Here is a 19,922-nt window from a genome sequence, read left to right as displayed (position 1 = left end):
TGTCTATCTCTCTCTCTCTCTATTTTCTCTTTTCTCTCATATCTCCCCTAGACTAAACTTTATAGTATTGTATTGTATTGTGTTAGACCAGGATAGTATTGTAGTTTATCCCTTAGTTAGGTGTTTGGTTAGGAAGTCTTTGTTATATTGTAGTGTATCATTTGTACTGTGTTACTCTTTTACAAGTATACTAGATATAATACAGATAATAGGCTTTGGAACCCTAAATCAGTATTTGTGTATTTACTATAGTGTTAAGTGTTCATTTGAGCGTCGGTGACGCTCAAACAGCTTTGTAGGTAGTCAGGTTACACAAGGTTGCATTTACACCCTGTACTCACATTAAGGTATTCTGTGTGTTTCATTGGTATAAGGTTTAATATCAAGGTAAAGTGTTGTAAGCGTCTGCATCGCTGGTGACCTCCTCGTGGTCTCTAGCGTACACTACGTAACAGCGAATCTTTCCCCTAGACTTAACCAATAACGTGTCCTGTGATCACTGGGCCGCGAGCGAACGTGACGCTTGAGCGTCTCGCCTACGGCTGAGCGATCGCTACGCAGATAGCGTACCATTACGGTACTTCTTAAGTAAACAGCGTACAGTGTTCTTAGCTTCATAAGGGTTGGTTATACGACAAAGGAATTTAGCATTGTCAATTGCGGGCTCGCCCGGTCCTTTTCACATCTGCACTAGGTAGATCAGCAGACTTTATCCCCCAGCAAAAGGGTGGGAGGTTGTCTCGCAGTTGCTGACGGGATAAGCGTCTGCTTCGCTTAGGTAAAGAGTGCTGAAGGAACCCGGTAACCGGAAGTAAGAACAAAACGCTTGTGTCTTTTTAAAACTGTTTATTTTTTTCTTTTGTCTTGCATACGCACGCATATATACCTGCATTTCTTTTCACTTGTGTATTTCATTTTTCGTATATCACTATTCCTGTTTGCCACATTTTTATAGTTGATAGAAAGGGCTAAAAGGAGATTTGCTGTTATTTAATAATAGAGGTAATAGTTAAAGTATAGAACAACACACGGCTTGTCCGAGAGACGAGGCAGCCAGTGTGCAGTGTGGATTGCGGTAGATGATCAGGGATCATCTACATTGATAAAATATATATTGTGTTACGGTGGATCCTTTGCATTGCGTACACGTGTCGCTAACAAAGACTAGCGTACGCAATCCAAAAGGCAGACGCACGCAGCGTACATTACGCAACGTAGCGTCTGGTTACGCCCACGTAGCTCAAGTTGTGATAAAGTTGGATTTTAGCGCAAAGCGATAATTAACGCACAGCGATAAATAACGCGAAGCGGTAAATAACGCAAATCTATTTTTGGAAAAATCTGAAATTTAGTTTAACAGATCCTGCTCCTAATTGGTAACACACTTGGCCTGAAGACAATTTCTGCGCAGAAATAGATATAGAAACAAAAGTGTACATGTGTTGAGTGAGTGTGTTTTGTATACAAAAGTTTATACAATTTTAAAGGTGGAACCAAAAGGAAAGTCGGGTACTCGTAAAGGGACATACGTGTAAGTGACATATACGGTGGCTAGGGAGGCATCCCTGGTTAAATAATATTTGAGCATTAGAGTATAGCGGACCATAAGGTAACAAGACCAGGAGGTCATAAGGTAAAAAGGTCCGCTATAAAAGTCCAGTGGCACAACGCCTGGGGTGTTGGTGCAGAACCCATATAGGCCATACAAGCTCTGGTTGAAGGAATCGCAGCCGGAAACATCGATTCCATTAATCTTTCAGTACATGACAAATAGTGCTCGCGTACTGAACGATTGGACCGCACGTAATTGTGTGCAGTAGTTAGTAATCTGACCTCATACCATTAGAGAAAAGTGGTCACAAACGCTACTTGTACATTCTGACGTGATTTGTGTAATTTTTTATTTTTGGAAGGGAAGTTCGCTGGTCACTCAGGAACTATCTAACAACCCCAACTTTACTGGAAAGAGTAAGTGTCCTGCGGGTAACCCTCATATGTTCCAGTAAACTGAAGGTTCCATAGGGGCCCTGTATCGAGTACGCCAGCACCATATCGGTGTGATCAGGTCGTATTGGTCGAGGTGGGCGAGTGAGTGGGGTACTCGGTAAACCGCCACCGCCGGCCTACTGTGGAGTAATTTGGTTGTCTGTAAAGGCTTGCTGAAAACCTTGATACAGAAAATCCAAGGAGGACTAAGCAACACCTACAGACGATGGGGGCCAGTTGCTCAGGTAGGGGGCGATCAACCCAGGTTCAGGTTGATTCGGAGAACCGACCAGTCGGGTCGGCAAGATACATTATGTGTGAAAAATACGGTAGTCACACAGAGGTTTTATGTGATGAATGGGAGAGAATGACTGTACAAGACAGGGACAAGTTCCCAAGAATAGGTAGCTTCAGTCCAGATGTGTTACAAAATTTAAGGAGGAGGATATGTCTCGTAAAATCATCAAAGAGACGAATTCAGCATCATGATTACTTGCAGTTATGGCACCAGGAAGGTGAGATACAGAGAGGTTTGGCTCTGGCGGCGGGAACTGGGGCGGTCAGGAAGCTGATTGCCACAGCTCCTCCTCCACCATACATTGCAGGAGAGAGGTTGATTGCGGAGAGAAACGCACTGGGTTGTAAAACACAAACTCTTAGTAACCCTGTAAATGTAAATGATGTTAACCGAATAACTCATGCAAGTATTAACCCGTGCAAGTTGTACCCTGTTTTGAACCTTCCTCAGGAGTGTGAACAAGAAGACGATTCGGCAACAATTTCAGCTCTCTCTCTTGCGGCCACCATATCAGAGACCACAGTAGGCACAGCGACACCCACGAGATTAGTGAAAGCCCCTAGCGGAGGGATAGGTGAGGTCGTGTCAACGGGTAAGTACGGCACCATGCACTACACTGAAACCATTGTACCACAAGTTGTAGAATCTACACAGGAAGATGCTGTTAGAATTGCTCCTGTAAGGGTAATAGCAGTTCCCAATGGAAAAACAGATGTGTCTGGAGCCACTCCCCTAAGGAACATTGCCATGTACGCCCCATTTTCCAGAATGGAAATAAGAGCAATAGTGTCCGAATTTCCTGACCCCAGGAAAGACTTAGTTGCTAGCCAAAAATACATCAGGGATTTAGGTAACACTGTAGAGCCCAACAACAAGGATTGGCAGGTACTGCTAAGAGCTTGTTTACCTTCCAATGTCGACGCAACTCAGTTTTTAGCTGACTGTCAATTGGATAAAGATGTACCGCTTACAGACGTATACAATAAGGATAATGTAAAAAGGATAAATTTACAACTAAAGGAGTATTTCCCAGCCGTTGTTAAATGGAATAAAATATTTTCCATTAAGCAAAAAGAGTCCGAAACGGCAGCAGAATATTTCCACCGGGCACTAACAGAAATAGCAAAGTACACTGGTATAGAGGACATAAAGACCAACCCAAACCATCGGGAAGTAGCAGTGTCTGTACTGATGGATGGTTTGAAAGAAACATTAAAGACTAGGGTTCAGACCACGCAGCCATGCTGGCGAGGTCTGTCAGTGTCCACATTGAGAGAGGCTGCTGTTGATCATGACAAAAACATCACTAGGCACAGGGAGTCGCAAAGTGATAAGTTGATGTCCGTAAGTATACAGGCGCTGACCACAAGGCAGCCTGCGTATGTACCACCGAATCCTGTGGGTAAGGCAAGTATAATAACATGTTTTTCTTGTAACAAACCAGGACATTTTGCACGAGAATGTAGATCAAAGAATGTACAAAGATCTTTTCAACCCCCTAGACAACAACACCACACACGACATTGGGAGCAGGGTCCACAGAGGCGGAGTTTTGAGCCACATACAGGGGAAACAAAAAGATATCCCCCGAACAGAGATTGGCATGCCTCTGGTAGTTCCCAGCTAACTCCCTCACAAATAGTTGCTGCCAATGGGATTCAGGGAGGTCAGCATACCCAATAGGGGTGTGGCCATACCTGTAATCTGCAACCAGTTAAATTGATTGCTAGTCTTGGAAGTGAACCAGAGATTGCAATCAATGTGGCTGGTAAAACTTTAAACTTTCTTGTAGACACAGGGGCGGCCAAGTCAGTGATAAATTCGACAGTGGGCATGAGAACCACTGGTAGGACAATTCCAGCCATGGGAGTAACAGGAGTAGTCCAGCACTACCCTGTTAGCAAACCAGCCGAGATTACAATAGGGCCTTTGCACACCAAGCATTCCTTTTTGCTGGCTGCATCGGCACCAACCAATCTCCTGGGAAGAGACTTACTATGTAAAATGGGTTGCGTCATCTATTGTACTCCTGAAGGTGTATTCTTGGACATCCCTGAGAATCACGCTCAGGAAGTACGAGACATGTTAGACTCCCCATCAAAATTAATGTCACACACCGTTATAACAAATAGGAACCCATCCCAGGTAGAAGAGATGACATCTCAGATACCAGAGTCACTTTGGACAAAAGATGGACAGGACACTGGATTAATGGCAAACGTAGCTCCAGTAGTAGTACAAGTAAAAGATGGTAGGATAGCTCCAAAAATCCCACAGTATCCTCTGAAGCCAGAGGTGGAGTTAGGAGTTTTTCCCGTAATAGAGCGCTTGCTACAACAGGGCATTCTAGTAAGAACGTCCAGCACAGCAAATAGTCCCATCTTCCCTGTTAAAAAGAGTGGGGGGAGGGGTTACAGGCTAGTGCAGGATCTAAGGGGGATTAACAAAATAGTCGAGAGTCAGTTCCCCGTAGTGCCTAATCCAGCTGTCATCCTAATGCAAATTCCTCCCACTGCCAAATTTTTCACTGTTATTGACCTCTGCTCCGCTTTCTTTTCGGTACCTCTGCACCCTGACAGCCAATATTTGTTTGCATTCACATACAGAGGAGTCCAATACACGTGGACTCGATTACCCCAAGGTTTCATAGATAGTCCAAGTATATTTTCTCAGGCTTTGCATGATTGTTTACAGTCTTTTCAACCAGAGAGTGGATCAGTATTGATACAGTATGTGGATGATTTACTGCTGTGTTCAGATTCACTGGAAGCTTCCCTGAAAGATACGAAACAGCTCCTGTTTCACCTTTCAGACACAGGTCACAAGGTTTCCAAAGACAAGTTGCAATTATGCCAGACTAAGGTAAAATATTTGGGACACTGTCTAACACAAGGACTGAGACACCTGACCGCTGATAGAATCCAAGCCATTAGAGACATGACACTGCCACAAACCCAGCAACAGATAAGAACGTTTTTAGGAATGTGTGGGTATTGCCGTAATTGGATCCCAGGGTTTTCCATATTGGCACTACCTCTGCAGGAAATGGTCTCTTCAAACAAACCTGATCGGATTTCGCATACAGACGAATCCGAAACAGCATTTGAAAGACTCAAGCAATGCCTAACGCAGGCACCAGCACTAGGTATGCCAGACTATGGGAAACCCTTTGAACTATACGGAACAGAAAGTGCTGGGTGCGCAGCAGGTGTACTAACACAAAAACACGGTGATGCCAGCAGGCCAATTGCATACTACAGCGCGCAGCTAGACACGGTAGCGCGGTCCCTCCCCACATGCTTGCGTAGCGTTGCGGCGATAGCATTGCTAGTGACGAAAAGCGAAGATGTCGTGCTAGGCCACAACCTCACAATCCATACGCCACATGCAGTATCTGCCTTATTGAATTCTGCCCAAACCAGACACGTCTCATCAGCCAGGTTTACGAGATGGGAATTGGCATTAATGGCCCCCGTAAACATCACCATAAGGAGATGCAGTGCATTAAACCCTGCAACATTTCTCCCAGGTGTGCCTGGACAGGCACAAAGGGTGGGAGGTGAGAGTGATGGGGAAGGAGGATTTAATGCAAAGGAAGATACACATGATTGTATGGAATATTTGACCCAAAATTTTACCGCAAGGCCTGACATCAGTGACAATCCACTAGAAGATGCAGAACTCACGTTCTACACGGACGGTAGTTGTCACAGACAGTCAGACTCGGGAGACTTGTGTACTGGATACGCAGTCGTAGATGACCAAGACACCATAGAAGCGGAACCGCTAGGCCCACCTCACTCAGCCCAGGTTGCTGAACTGGTCGCCCTAACCAGAGCATGTGAATTGGCTAAGGGTAAGTCTGCCAATATCTACACCGATTCTAGATACGCGTTCGGGGTAGTCCATGATTTCGGAGCCCTATGGCGGCTCAGAAATTTCATGACGGCAGCTGGCACACCGATAGCGCATGCAGCGTATATAAAAAGGCTTCTAACAGCGATACAGGAACCCGACAGAGTGGCTGTTATCAAATGTAAAGCACATACATATAGCCAAGACCCAGTATCCCTTGGTAACAGCCGAGCAGACGAAGCCGCAAAGCTTGCAGCTGCTACCCCCATACAGACAGACGCCACACAGTTGATGGTATTCAATACCATCAACACACAGAAGTTGTGTGAGACTCAGAATTTGTGTTCCACTCAGGAGAGAGCAGTCTGGAAGGCAAAGGGATATGGCCAGGAGTCCTCAGGGCTCTGGACGGATGGACATGGTAAACCAGTGGCCCCCAGGGCATACCTTCCATGTCTGGCTGAAGCAGCTCACGGGCTGACTCATCTAGGCAAGGAGGGGATGTGCAAATTGGTAAGAGCATACTGGTGTGCCCCAGGATTCTCCTCCCATGCTAGTAAAAGAGCAATGTCATGCCTTACCTGTCTGAGAAAGAATATTGGAAAGGCAATACCTACAGAACCCTCCCATATCCCACCTGCCGGCGGCCCTTTCCAAGTAATACAAATTGACTTCATCCAATTACCCCCATGTAGAAATTTGAAGTATGTACTTGTTTGTATAGATGTTTTCTCGAATTGGGTCGAAGCTTTTCCAGCAGCTACAAACACTGCTATGTTTACAGCTAAGAAAATTGTGCAGGAATTTGTATGTAGATATGGTATCCCTAGAATCATTGAAAGTGATAGGGGTACCCATTTTACAGGTGATGTCTTCCAAGGAATGTGTAAGTTGATGGGTATTGATAGTAAGCTGCACACTCCGTACCGTCCACAGGCGAGCGCGAAGGTCGAAAGAGTGAACAGCACTATTAAAAATAAATTGAGTAAAGTAATGGCAGAGACAGGTTTGACGTGGCCAGAAGCTTTACCCATTGTTTTGTATAGCATCAGAACCACTCCCAGGTCCCCTCTTAATCTGTCTCCTTTTGAAATTCTGTTTGGTCGACAACCGCACGTCATGATTAACCCTCAGGATGATTTGAAATGTAACAATGAAGTAACTGTAAAGTACTTAATTAACATGAGTAAGCAGTTGAGGAGTCAAAATGATAATCTGAAGTTGGTGATTCCTGATTTACCAGATAGTAATTGTCATGACATTGAACCTGGGGATTATGTAATGATACGAAATTTTCTACGCTCAGGTTGTCTTATTGATAGATGGGAAGGACCATACCAGGTCTTATTGACTAGCACCACAGCATTGAAGGTTGCTGAGAGAGAGACTTGGGTCCATTCATCCCACTGCAAAAAGGTTGCTGACCCAGAGAAGTCCCGTGATAAGGAACAGACGGTAGAGGTTGTATCACTGGAGTGTCTGTTTCAGGAGGACTGAGGCGGCACCTGAGCCTTGAAGATCGAAAGCAGCTGTCGACTCCCCACTCCCTTTTATTGTTTTTCTCCACTTCCCATCCCTTCTCCCTTGATATTTCTTTTTCCCCTTTCTCATTCTTCTCCATTTCCTCCTCAAAGATGGACTTGCCCCAAGAGACTGTAATCCGGATTTTGATGTTGACCATGATGTTGACCAGAGCAGTCTGTTCCGGCGAGAGTACCATAGAGGTCGAGAGAGGTTCTGGAATGGGTTCCGATTATGATGATGGAGGTGTAGTTTTCCAAGATCAACCAATCCAACAAGCAAAGGCGAGTATCAGAAAACGATCCGATAGAAGAAATTGTGATGGATTGTTAGCTGAAGAAAATTGTATCTGTAGGCTTTGTGATAATCTGGTTGAAGATGGATGCATAAAGAAATGCCAATCTAGTTTTAATATCCATATGGACCGGCATCCATTGAGTGACTATCACTCTCTAGTGGGTAACGTATTAAACAAGACCGATTGTTGGGTATGCTCTCAAGTACCTCAGGGTCACAGCAAATCAGGGCTAGTACCATTTCCTTTAACGTTAGGGGAGGTACTTGAGCTAAGTGGTGGGAGACCGGTGGACCGGAGGTTTAACATCTCCAGCCCTCCTAGTTTGAAGCTCCACCAATACCATGTGGATAGGTCCCTCATATGTTTTAACATCTCCAATCCTAGAAAACCGGGAAATTGGGAAGTGTCATGGAGCAACCTTACCATGACCTTTTCACACAGAGCAGATAGAATGCCTACAGATACAGAGCTCGTACGCCACATAGCCAGTAGAGGAAAATCTTTTCGGTATCGATATACCTTAGGAAATAGGATTACTAAAGTTGGAGAGGTATCACCAGGATACTGTGCACATATCGTACAAACTGATACGTGCATTAGACAGATGGAAGAATTAGGGTCAGGAGATTTCACCTGGAAGGTTTGTAACATGGTCATGTCCTTCTCCGTCCCTTATGTTCTCCCCGATGATGCATATTTCATATGCGGGAGAAAGGCGTACAAGTGGCTTGCCCCAAACTCTGAAGGATTGTGTTATATTGGAAAAGTATTGCCTGAAGTGATGACTGTAACACATGACAAAATGAAAGACATACACCGTGGTGCCCAAGCTCCTTATACTCACACTCACTACGAACACCGAGTTAAAAGACACCTGTCAGAAAGGTTAGAGCATCCGGCCTCTGATCTTATCCATGAATCCACCGGGATTCAGGTTCTGGTAGCGTTAGATTTCACTCGTACCGCTCGAGGAGTGATGAATTATAAATACATTTCCGCACTCGCCAATTTGTTAGATAATATCACTGAAATGTATGATGACACGTTTAGATACACCGGAAGAGAACTCCAAGCTTACAAAACGGAACTAGTTCAGCATAGGATGGTTCTTAATTACCTTACAGCAGTAACAGGCGGATATTGTGTTACATTGGCAACACAGTACGGCATAAAGTGTTGCACGTACATCACAAATAGTACCGAGGATCCGGTAGAGGTCATAGACCAAAAGATGGATGATATTCTGCAATTAAAATGGGAATTTCGTCGAAAACACAATCTCACCCTTGTTGCTGTAGGTAATGAGCTGACTGGTTGGGTGTCATGGTTGAACCCGCGAAATTGGTTCTCCGGTTTGGGAGAGTGGGCTCAAGGAGTCATAATGGATGTTGGAAAGTTTCTACTGTGTATCTTGGGTGTCGTTATATCGATTGGATTGATATTTAGATGCGGGCAGGCTTTGACGAAGTGTAAACAAAGTACGAAAGTGATGAGCTTGAGGAGTGAGGAAACTGTAATTAACCTGGATTTGATTTATGACCCAATGCTAGAAACCATGACGTAATGATGTAATGAGTATACGGTCCGTCTTTCACCCATTTCTATGTTTTCCTCCGAGGTACAAAGACCCACGTAGACGAAGGATTTGATGAGCCAAGGGGCCGACAACGGAAAGATGGAAAGAGGAAGAGCAGACGACCTGATATACAAGATTTTGATGGACAATGCCATGGGTACCCCAGTTTCCCTAGGAACTTTAAAATCACGCTAGCCCAACATTTTTTTTGTAAATCCATGGACGTTGATTGCTCTACTCACGATTTATGAGCAAAAGCACAAAGAAGAAGACTCCAAGCAAATGACACCAATCAAGACCTCAATCGACGAATGTACATTTCCCTGACATAGAATATCATTGCATTTTCCATAAGTGTTCTTTATCTTCATCTCTACAACCCTCAGGTAATGACACACATAGTCGATAGGGAATACAGGCACAGATATCAGCAACCACATACCTCCCCCATTCATGTATCATCAACTAAAATGTGCATCCCCATTTTGTTGCAACCACAGCCGAAATGAGCTCGGTAGAGTTTGACAGCCCATCCACAGACCCTTAGTACGGGATAAGAAGGAATTCAAATGTATACTTCGCAATACCTCGAAGCTTGATTTACCACACGTACGGCACGATGATACATGACCCCCCCCAAACATGGACTCATACACACATGCTTCTACTTTCTCACTAGGTCATACCCTCTTCACACCTTCTCCTCTCTCCTCCCCTACCCAACCATGGAAATCAATTAACCCCTGACTTACATTTTTCTCCTTAAATGTTTTGTGGCAGTTATTATTGACTGCCAAAGGGTGGACTGTCGAAGTCAGAAAAATGTCTTAATGCACACTGCCATATTTGCACCGCACACTGGTCCGTGCTGCGCATGCGTACGCTCTCCCGTGGAAGCGCATACCCGCAATAGCGTGCACTCGCACGCGCAGTATGCGCATTTACGGTAGAGTTTATGTGATCGTAGCGTGCGACTCATTCGTTACAAATATTCACAATTAATGTATTTCATAGATCATGTTCCCCTCAATAGTTTCTGTAAGTTTGGTTTAGATAGAATGTCCCTGAGCGGAGGAATCCCTCTTTGTATTGCACGAAGGGTCTAACAGGAGTCATACAGCAGTGTTTGATACCCATCGGAAGAGTATTTAATTAGCAATATTCCGGTGTTGGTTTGGAGCGTATTAATCGCTCGTGCGAATAGTTATGGACATAAGAAGTTTATGTCCATTTCTATGATTTGCACATACTCAGGTATGCGGCGGGAAACCCAGTTCCCCACCCACCTGAGCTGTTGGAAATCAGCACAGCCCACCTGTATGAATCAACCTATGACCTTTGGTTACAGTACAGGGCCGAATTCCTGTGTCCAATAAACTGTAGGATTGTAGGGACTAGGAGATTGCATTGTGTGTGGGGCATAAATAGGCAGACCGACCACATCCAGCTCTCACTCTCTCATCAACGGTTATCTGCTGATAATCGGGAGCTGGATATCGAGGCGCTGGCGATCATACCCTTTGTGCGTAAGTTCTCTCCGTAATCATTGTCTTTCTGTGAGCCAATTCCTCTCTCTCTCTCTCTGTCTATCTCTCTCTCTCTCTATTTTCTCTTTTCTCTCATATCTCCCCTAGACTAAACTTTATAGTATTGTATTGTATTGTGTTAGACCAGGATAGTATTGTAGTTTATCCCTTAGTTAGGTGTTTGGTTAGGAAGTCTTTGTTATATTGTAGTGTATCATTTGTACTGTGTTACTCTTTTACAAGTATACTAGATATAATACAGATAATAGGCTTTGGAACCCTAAATCAGTATTTGTGTATTTACTATAGTGTTAAGTGTTCATTTGAGCGTCGGTGACGCTCAAACAGCTTTGTAGGTAGTCAGGTTACACAAGGTTGCATTTACACCCTGTACTCACATTAAGGTATTCTGTGTGTTTCATTGGTATAAGGTTTAATATCAAGGTAAAGTGTTGTAAGCGTCTGCATCGCTGGTGACCTCCTCGTGGTCTCTAGCGTACACTACGTAACAGCGAATCTTTCCCCTAGACTTAACCAATAACGTGTCCTGTGATCACTGGGCCGCGAGCGAACGTGACGCTTGAGCGTCTCGCCTACGGCTGAGCGATCGCTACGCAGATAGCGTACCATTACGGTACTTCTTAAGTAAACAGCGTACAGTGTTCTTAGCTTCATAAGGGTTGGTTATACGACAAAGGAATTTAGCATTGTCAGACAGTAGAGCAATTTTAACATGCATGGGATAGACATAAGGATATCCTTACAAAGAAATAAGGATCAAATAAGTTTTGAGATAAAAATATGGTTAAAAAAAAGGGCAGACTAAATGGGCCAAGTGGTACTTATCTGCCGTCAAATTCTATGTTTCAAACTCTATAACGGCTCCAGCATCTTACTTCTGACGGCCAACCATATGGTGACTCTGCGTCTTTGTACAGCAGATCTCAGGCGCCTCCAGTGGGTGTCTCATTACAAATCCCAGAGGCTGCGACATTTGCATATTTTCGCACAACTGCTGCACACTACTGTATACCACAGCTGCACAGGCTTTTGTGTCCATTTGAGGCCCTTTGTCCGATGATAAGGTAACAAAAGTCTTATGCAGCGCTGGCTGCTTGTAGTCCTAGCACTGATGGGAATGCGGTTAGCATACCGGTGGTCGGAATGCTGGCAGTCTAAATCCTGGTGCTGGAATCCTGACCCACGTCCAGAACACTGGCATCAGAATCCCGACATCGCTCTCAATGCAGACGCCAGCATCACGATTGTAAGTATGCCCCAAGCAGGTTAGGGTTAGGCTGCAGGGTGGGGGAAGGTTAGGGTTAGGTCGCAGGGTGGGGGAAGGTTAGGGTTAGGTTGCAGGGTGGGGGAAGGTTAGGGTTAGGTCGCAGGGTGGGGGAAGGTTAGGGTTAGGTCGCAGGGTGGGGGAAGGTTAGGGTTAGGTCGCAGGGTGGGGGAAGGTTAGGGTTAGGCACTAGGGGGTAGGTTAGGATTAGGATGCGAGGTAGGAGGATTATGGTTAGGTACTAAGAAGAGTGGATTAGGGTTAGGCTGTGGGTAGGGAGGGTTAGGGAGGTACTGGGAGCCGGTTAGTATACTTACCACACTCATGTTGGGATTCTGACTGCAGCCATCCCACCTGCATTCCCACTAATCACCAGCAATATTATTCCTGGCCTTAATTGTGTCTTTCTAGGGATGAAAGCCTACTCACAGCCAGCAGGATATAGGACGGAACGTCCACACTGAACTGTATATCACATATTTGCCTGTGTATGATTCTACCGTCTGTGCCTCAAAACTTGCAGAGATGCCACAAGCTGAAACAGAACCCACTCAGAGCTCACAGAGAGTCTCTTACCTGGGCGCTGGTTTTCTAACCGGAATGTCGTAAGCTCGGATGACGTTCACCAGGACCTTGATGTCCCCATCGGTCAGATTCTGAGCGGTGACCTTCTTCCTTTCCTTTCTCCTCGGCTTCAGCGGGCGCTTTGGCTCAGCCAGTTTGAAGAGGTCCATTCCCAGGATCCTGAGATATTAAACACAACGCATTTCACCTCTGAATGGCTTACACGGAACAGCTCAGCTAAATGTCTAACTATCCAACAGTCCTCAATGAAGCCTTCCAGAGATGGCATGGAACTGTATGACTGAACACAAAGCGCTACACGCACAATGAGCAGCAATCAATATAATATAGTGTTAATACGGTAATCATTTTAGATATATCATGTGTGAGATATGTGTCTAGCGCAGATTATGATAATGTTTGAATTCCTTATAATGCACCAGATGCAACAAATATTTTTGCAACAAATGAACATATACCCAAATAGCATACTTTTATTATTCTTGTCTAATTTAGGACAGCACTTTTCACTGATAGCAATAAACAGCAAGAAAGGATAAGTCATTACATCTGCGCATTATAAGACACCTCTGACTCTGAGTGATAAACATTAAATGTCCTATAGACTTGCCTGTATAATGTCACAGTTCTCCTGACGTGTTCTTTACAACTCTATAATGAACGCAAATGCCCATTTAGTTAAAAGCAGGATAATGTGAAGTGATGGTGTCTCTACCTCTGAGTAATACAATGATATCACAATGGGGTCTATTTATTAAAGGTGGGTACACACAGGAGATTTCTCCCGGAGATGTGTGCTGAGCGATCTAGATTACAGCTTGTGCAAAAAACGAATATGAGCTTTGTGCATTATGTTTAATTTTATTAACTTTTATAATGTGTTGGGTATAGAGTGATTTTAATAATGACTACTTCTTCCCTACCATTTTCCAAAGACTTCCATGAGGACTGTTGTACTGATACTATTATCACTATGTTCTAAAACATCACCATAAAGTTGTTGAAATGAATGAAATTATAGGGTAACACATCACAATAATCCTGTATCTCACAGGCTCAGAAGAAATCATTTCAGTGGTATGTTAATCCTGGCAGCAATATACTGTATATGATTATATAAGTACTATAGTGTGTGAGATCAGTATTATATTAGATCAGTATTTCAACTTTATGGATGAAGTTTTGCTTATATTCATGTAAAATACACAGGCAATAACCAATAGGCAATGCTTGCTTGTACTAATATATCTTCAAACTGGATATAAGAGGAATACATATATATATATATATATATATATATATATTTGTTCAAAAGATAACCATTCTCTTGGTTCATTGCCAGTGCATTTACTAAGAACCAGAAAAAAAACATACCCGGTGCCACTAGAACTTAGTGAAAATGGCGAGGCAGAAGAAGAGCATAAATATGAATCATTACAGCACATAGACAGTTTTGGAGAAATTAATTATCGACACAACACAAACTGTACAATTAATAATCCCTTTCCTGGCCTGCTAAGCCTCCATTGTGCTTCAAATCACCAATGTTTATGCAGGAAACGTAGTCAAGTACTGATAAGATGTTACCTACAGGAGACGGATTAGAATCTCATCCGAGCTGGTCCCAATCACTGGCATTAGTAAAAGACATCAAAGTCCGAAAAACTGTTATTTTCAGGTGTCAGTACTACTTGAGTTTCATTAAGAAAATAAAGAAAAAACACACAAAAAAAGGAAAACAATTTAAATTGATGTCTAAAGCAGCAATCCAATGTGTTTTTTTCCTTTAAATACCAGTCATATTTTTAATCTGTCTTTCTACATATCATTATCACTTGCAAAACATTTGGCTGCCCGTTACACAGACACAAGCTCAAAGGACAGAGGAGGGAGCTTTCAGAAAATACAGAACAGGCAGAGCAGCACTCGTAAAGCCTCACTGCTCACTACATCATGTGCCATGTGACTGTGGTCGCCATGGTAGTCCATGAGATTGTGCAGAATTCTAAATCATTAACAGCTGCTTGAAGAAACAAACTAAGGAAAAATGATAAAGGCCAACATTCTGCTTATGGGCCCTCATTTGTGGTTGCTACGCAGATTGCTGAAAATCGTAAACAGGCGATTTTCGGTAATCAGCGCATTTTCGGTAATCCTGGAAGGATGCGTTCACACTTTGACATTGGCGGCTGTTCAGGGGGCATCGATGCAACGTTGCAGGGGGCGTGGCGGTGCAAGTACAGGTGGGGCCGGACCATTTTTGGGGCAGCTGTGTGACGTCACATGCAGACGCTCCAATGAAAAAGATGGCGGCAGTATACGCAGACATGCTGCGTATGTAGGAGGGCATCTGTTATTCCCTGGTCAGCAATGCGATTACAATTATATTGCAATCGCAATGCTGACTGGGACTTGGCATGCTGGACTGCCTTGCCCTGTGCTGGGCGGCCCCCAGCATGCGATCACAAGCAGTAGCAGATTCTGCTATTTACCAGAATCTTCCACTGATTCTGACTAGGGTCCACAGACTGCTAAAGTGATTTAGATTTAAAAAAAAATGGGATTTTGGTACTTGCCAATAAATACCTTTCTCGAAATCCATAGGGGACACTGGAGGCTGAGTACACTGGGGATAGACGGGTTGGCTATCAGGAGCTGGCACTTTAAATTAATTGAAGAGTATGCAGACTCCTCCCCCTCTATCCCCCAGAAGCCCCCGTTTCAAAACCAGAGCCGAGGGAGACGTAACAGAGAGGAACATATACCAAACGAACAACAAGCAAACCATCCATGAACCTGAACCACAACGCAGGCAGGAAACAGTGCTGGGTGGGCGTCCAGTGTCCCCTATGGCTTTCGAGAAAGGGATTTATCGGCAAGTACCAAAATCCCATTTTCTCTAGCATCCACTAGGGGACACTGGAGGCTGAGTACACTGGGGAGGTCCAAAAGCTGTCCCTGTGGGTGGGAGAGCACTGTCTTTGGGAATCTGCAACAAAAGCCGACCAAACCGCGAGGCAGAGGCGGCAAACGTATAAAATGTGTAAAACCAAACAAACGTATGAGCCGTGAACAAGGTAGCCGCACGACAAAGTTGAGACAGAGAGGCCCCACAGCTTGCAGCCCACGACGGACCCACCGACCGAGTGGAGTGTGCAGAAATAACTGCAGGAGGCCGTCTAGAATTAAACAGGTAAGCCTGCCGAATGGGCAATTTAATCCATCCCGCTAAGGTCTGTTTTGAAGCAGGCCAACCACGCTTGACCGCATCATACAGCACAAACAAGGCATCCGTTTTTCGGAAGGGTGCAGTACATTCCACATAGATGCGAAGCGCCCTAACAACATCCAAAGGAGACGAATACCCTGAATCCACCTTGAACGCAGGAACCACGATGGGCTGGTTGATATGAAAAGCAGAAACGGCTTTTGGGAGAAATCCGGAGTGTGTCCTAAGTTCTGCACAATCGTCGTGGAAGATCAGATATGGCGGTCTGCACGATAAGGCACTTAAATCAGAAACTCTACGAGCCGAAGCCAAGGCTAAAAGGAGAACAGCCTTCCAGGTAAGGAACTTAAGATTCACCTTTTCCAACGGTTCAAAGACCGAGGACTGTAAGAAGAGAAGGACTAAATTGAGGTCCCATGGAGCAGTAGGCGGGGCATATGGCGGCTGCAGCCGCAGCACGCCCTGCAAAAAAGTCTGCACCTCCGGCAAGAGGGCCAGTTTACGCTGGAAAAATACAGACAAGGCGGAAATCTGAACCTTGAAGGATCCTAGGTGTAGAACCCCGTCCAAGCCAGATTGTAAAAACATCAAAAGATGGTAAAGGCGGAAAGAGCGAGTGTCCACATCTCTATCCACACACCAGGACATATAGGCTTGCCATATGCAATGGCAATGGGCAGCTGTGACAGGTTTACGTGCCCTTTGCATGGTGGTAATCACCGAAGGTGGAATACCCTTATGTTTTAAGATAGAGGCCTCAAGAGCCACCCCGTTAAACGCAGCCACGTTAAATCGGGGTGAAGCAACGGTCCTTGTTGCAACAAGTCCGGACAAAGACAGTGGCCTTGGGTCATCTGCAAGAAGTAGGAGGATGTCCGAGTACCAAGCTCTCAGAGGCCAATCCGGGGGCCACCAGGATTACCCAGGTCGACTCTCTCTTGATCCGTCTAACTACCTGAGGTAGAAGAGGAAACGGCGGAAAGAGGTAAACCAGATTGTATGGCCAAGGAGCCGTGAGAGCATCCACTGCTTCTGCACTGGGATCCCGAGTTCTGGACATGTAGCGTGGCAGTTGATGATTCAACCGGGAAGCCATGAGGTCCACCTGTGGACGACACCAGCGCCGAATCAGTTTTTGAAACACCTGAGGATGAAGGGCCCACTCGCCTGGGTGAAGGTACTGATGACTGAGATAATTGGCTTCCCAGTTGTCTACTCCTGGAATGAAGACAGCCGATAGAATGATGTCGTGAAGTTCAGCCCACCGTAGAATTCGAGCCACTTCTCGCATGGTTATGCGACTCCGTGTGCCTCCCTGGCAATTGATATAAGCGACTGCGGTTGCGTTGTCTGATTGCACCTGAAGCGCTTTTGATTGGAGTAGGTGAACCGCTTCTTGCAACGTGTCGAAGATCGCTCTCAGTTCCAATAATTTTATTGACAGTGGCTGTTCCTGACTCGACCATCGGCCTTGGAAATGATTCTCCAGGATTACTCCTCCCCAGCCCCTAAGGCTGGCATCGGTTGTGACTAAAATCCAATCCCATATGCTGAATCTTATCCCAGCCGTAAGGTTGTGGAGATGAAGCCACCAGAGAAGAGACACTCGAGTGTTTGGAGACAGTTTCACAGTCCCATGAATATGGAGATGTGACCCCGAGCATTGTGTGAAAAGGTCTAGTTGGAAGGGTCGAGAATGAAATCGACACCACTGTAACATCTCGTAGGCTGCTACCATTTTCCCCAAGAGACGGAGACACAGGTGCAACTACACCGTCTTTGGTCTGAGGACCTTCTGAACCAACAGAGTTGCAAGGTCGTATCCATAACCAGACCCAGAAATTGGATGCGCTGAGATGGCAGAAGATTGGACTTCTTGAAATTGAGTATCCACCCAGGCGCTAGGAGAACCTCATGGGTGATCAAGACATGGTTCCGGAGAATGTCTATCAACAGCGCCTTGAGGAGAAGGTCGTCCAGGTACGGCACCACCATTACACCCCATGATCGAAGGTGTGCCACCATGACTGCCATGACCTTGGTAAACGCTCTTGGAGCCGAAGAAAGGCCAAACGGAAGTGCTCTGAATTGATAATTGTCTTGTAGTATTGCGAATCTCAAAAACTCCTGATGTGGCTCCCAAATGGGGATGTGCAGGTACGCATCCTTTATGTCCAAGGATAACATGAACTCTTCTGGCTCCAGACCCACGATTACTAAACTGATGGACTCCATCTTGAAATCGGTAATATGTTCGATATTGATTCAACGGTTTCAAATTCAGAATGGGTCTCACCGGGCCGTCCCGCTTTGGAACTACAAACAGGTTTGAAGAAAACCCTTTCGTCCGTTGTGGGCCTGGGACCGGCATTAATACTGCAGAGTCCAAGAGGGACTGAATTGCCCCCTGAAGAGCCATTTGACTTTCTTCTGATATCGGAAGGCCGGTAGTAAAGAACATTGTTGGAGGTGAAACTTGGAAATCGATTTTGTAACCTCTGGACACTAGCGAACGAACCCACCCATCCGTGGACGTATGGACCCACACCTCCTGGAAATTCTGGAGATGCGCTCCCACCATGGGAGACCCCAGGTGGGAAGGGAGCTCGTCATGCCACTGTTTTCTCAGCAGGCTTAGCTCTTGGCGACAGGTAGTAGTCTGTTGTAGACTGTGGCCTCTTCCACCTCTGGTTTGTCCTGCTGAAGTCCTGGATCTTGGTCGAAAGGAATTGGAAGCCCGAAAGGAGCGAAAGGAAGAACCCGAATAAGTTATCTTAGGTGGTGGGGCAATAGACGGTAGGAAGATGGACTTCCCTCCTGTTGCTTGAGATATTAATTGGTCCAGCTCTTTTCCGAAGAGACCCGTAAACGGTAAGGCTTCAGCCGTTCACTTTGATTCCGCATCTGCCTGCCAGAAACGCAACCAAAGAGCTCAGCAAGCTGCAACCACGGATGCTGTATATATCGATTTCAGGGTCGATTCCATGTTATGGTCCAATGGATCTTTAAAGGCTGTCACCCCGGAACCGGCAAGGCAGTCTTCTTGGACAATTTGGAGAGAGACGAGTCCACCAGGGGAGGCTGTTCCCATTTTTCCGTCATAGAGGCCGGAAAAGAGTATGATGAGAGGAACAGTTTCGAAACCTGGAAACGTTTATCTGGGTGCTTCTACGCTTCAGATAAAAGTTCATCCAGCTTTGCCGAGAAGGGAAAAGTCACTACAGACTTACGCTTTCCAAATAGGGAAGAATCAGGCGATTCTGGAGTACCTGACGAACCGCCCTTATAAGGGCTTCTATTCCAGATGTGTTGTCTCGTGAGGTAGACTCCTCACCATCCGACACGTCCTCAATATCTCCTTCTTCTTCTTCCTCATTCCCTTCTCTTAGTCTACGTTCCTCATCTGACTGCAGAATTGCCGGAAGAGTCCTTTTCTTCTTAGGACGCTCAGGCGCTGCTTGTCTAGTGGAGGAATCCATCCGTCTGACCAAGCCTTCCATAGACTTGGCCAAGTCCGTTGACCAGGCCGGTTCTATAGGGAAAGAAGAGGGTAAAGAAGAATCACGATCTCTGGTGGACTCCCGATCTCTGCGAGAGGCCGCCAATTTGGATCTAATGGTGCCCATACACTTGTGAGATAATCGGTGTCAACCTTCGATTTTGCACATTTTAGGTACCTTTTAAAGCGATGCGCGGGCACGCCGGTCGAATCTCACGTCTCAAGATAGTATGTGCTGCACTTAATATTTATCGAATCGCAGTG

At 45.3% G+C, this 19,922-nt stretch overlaps 1 protein-coding gene across 3 annotated transcripts in view; it reads right to left on the bottom strand.

The window, feature by feature from the left end:
* CC2D2A (coiled-coil and C2 domain containing 2A) overlaps positions 1 to 19,922 on the bottom strand; it is a 205,272-nt gene that overhangs the window by 59,202 nt on the left and 126,148 nt on the right. For all 3 annotated transcript variants that reach the window (XM_063923787.1, XM_063923779.1, XM_063923772.1), the window contains exon 23: positions 12,922 to 13,089. In XM_063923787.1, coding sequence (XP_063779857.1) covers positions 12,922 to 13,089 — 168 coding nt within the window. The remainder of the gene's footprint in view (positions 1 to 12,921; positions 13,090 to 19,922) is intronic.

Source organism: Pseudophryne corroboree, chromosome 1 (genome assembly GCF_028390025.1).
Source record: "Pseudophryne corroboree isolate aPseCor3 chromosome 1, aPseCor3.hap2, whole genome shotgun sequence".
Classification (NCBI taxonomy): Eukaryota; Metazoa; Chordata; class Amphibia; order Anura; family Myobatrachidae; genus Pseudophryne; species Pseudophryne corroboree.
This window is presented reverse-complemented; position numbering and strand designations above follow the sequence as displayed.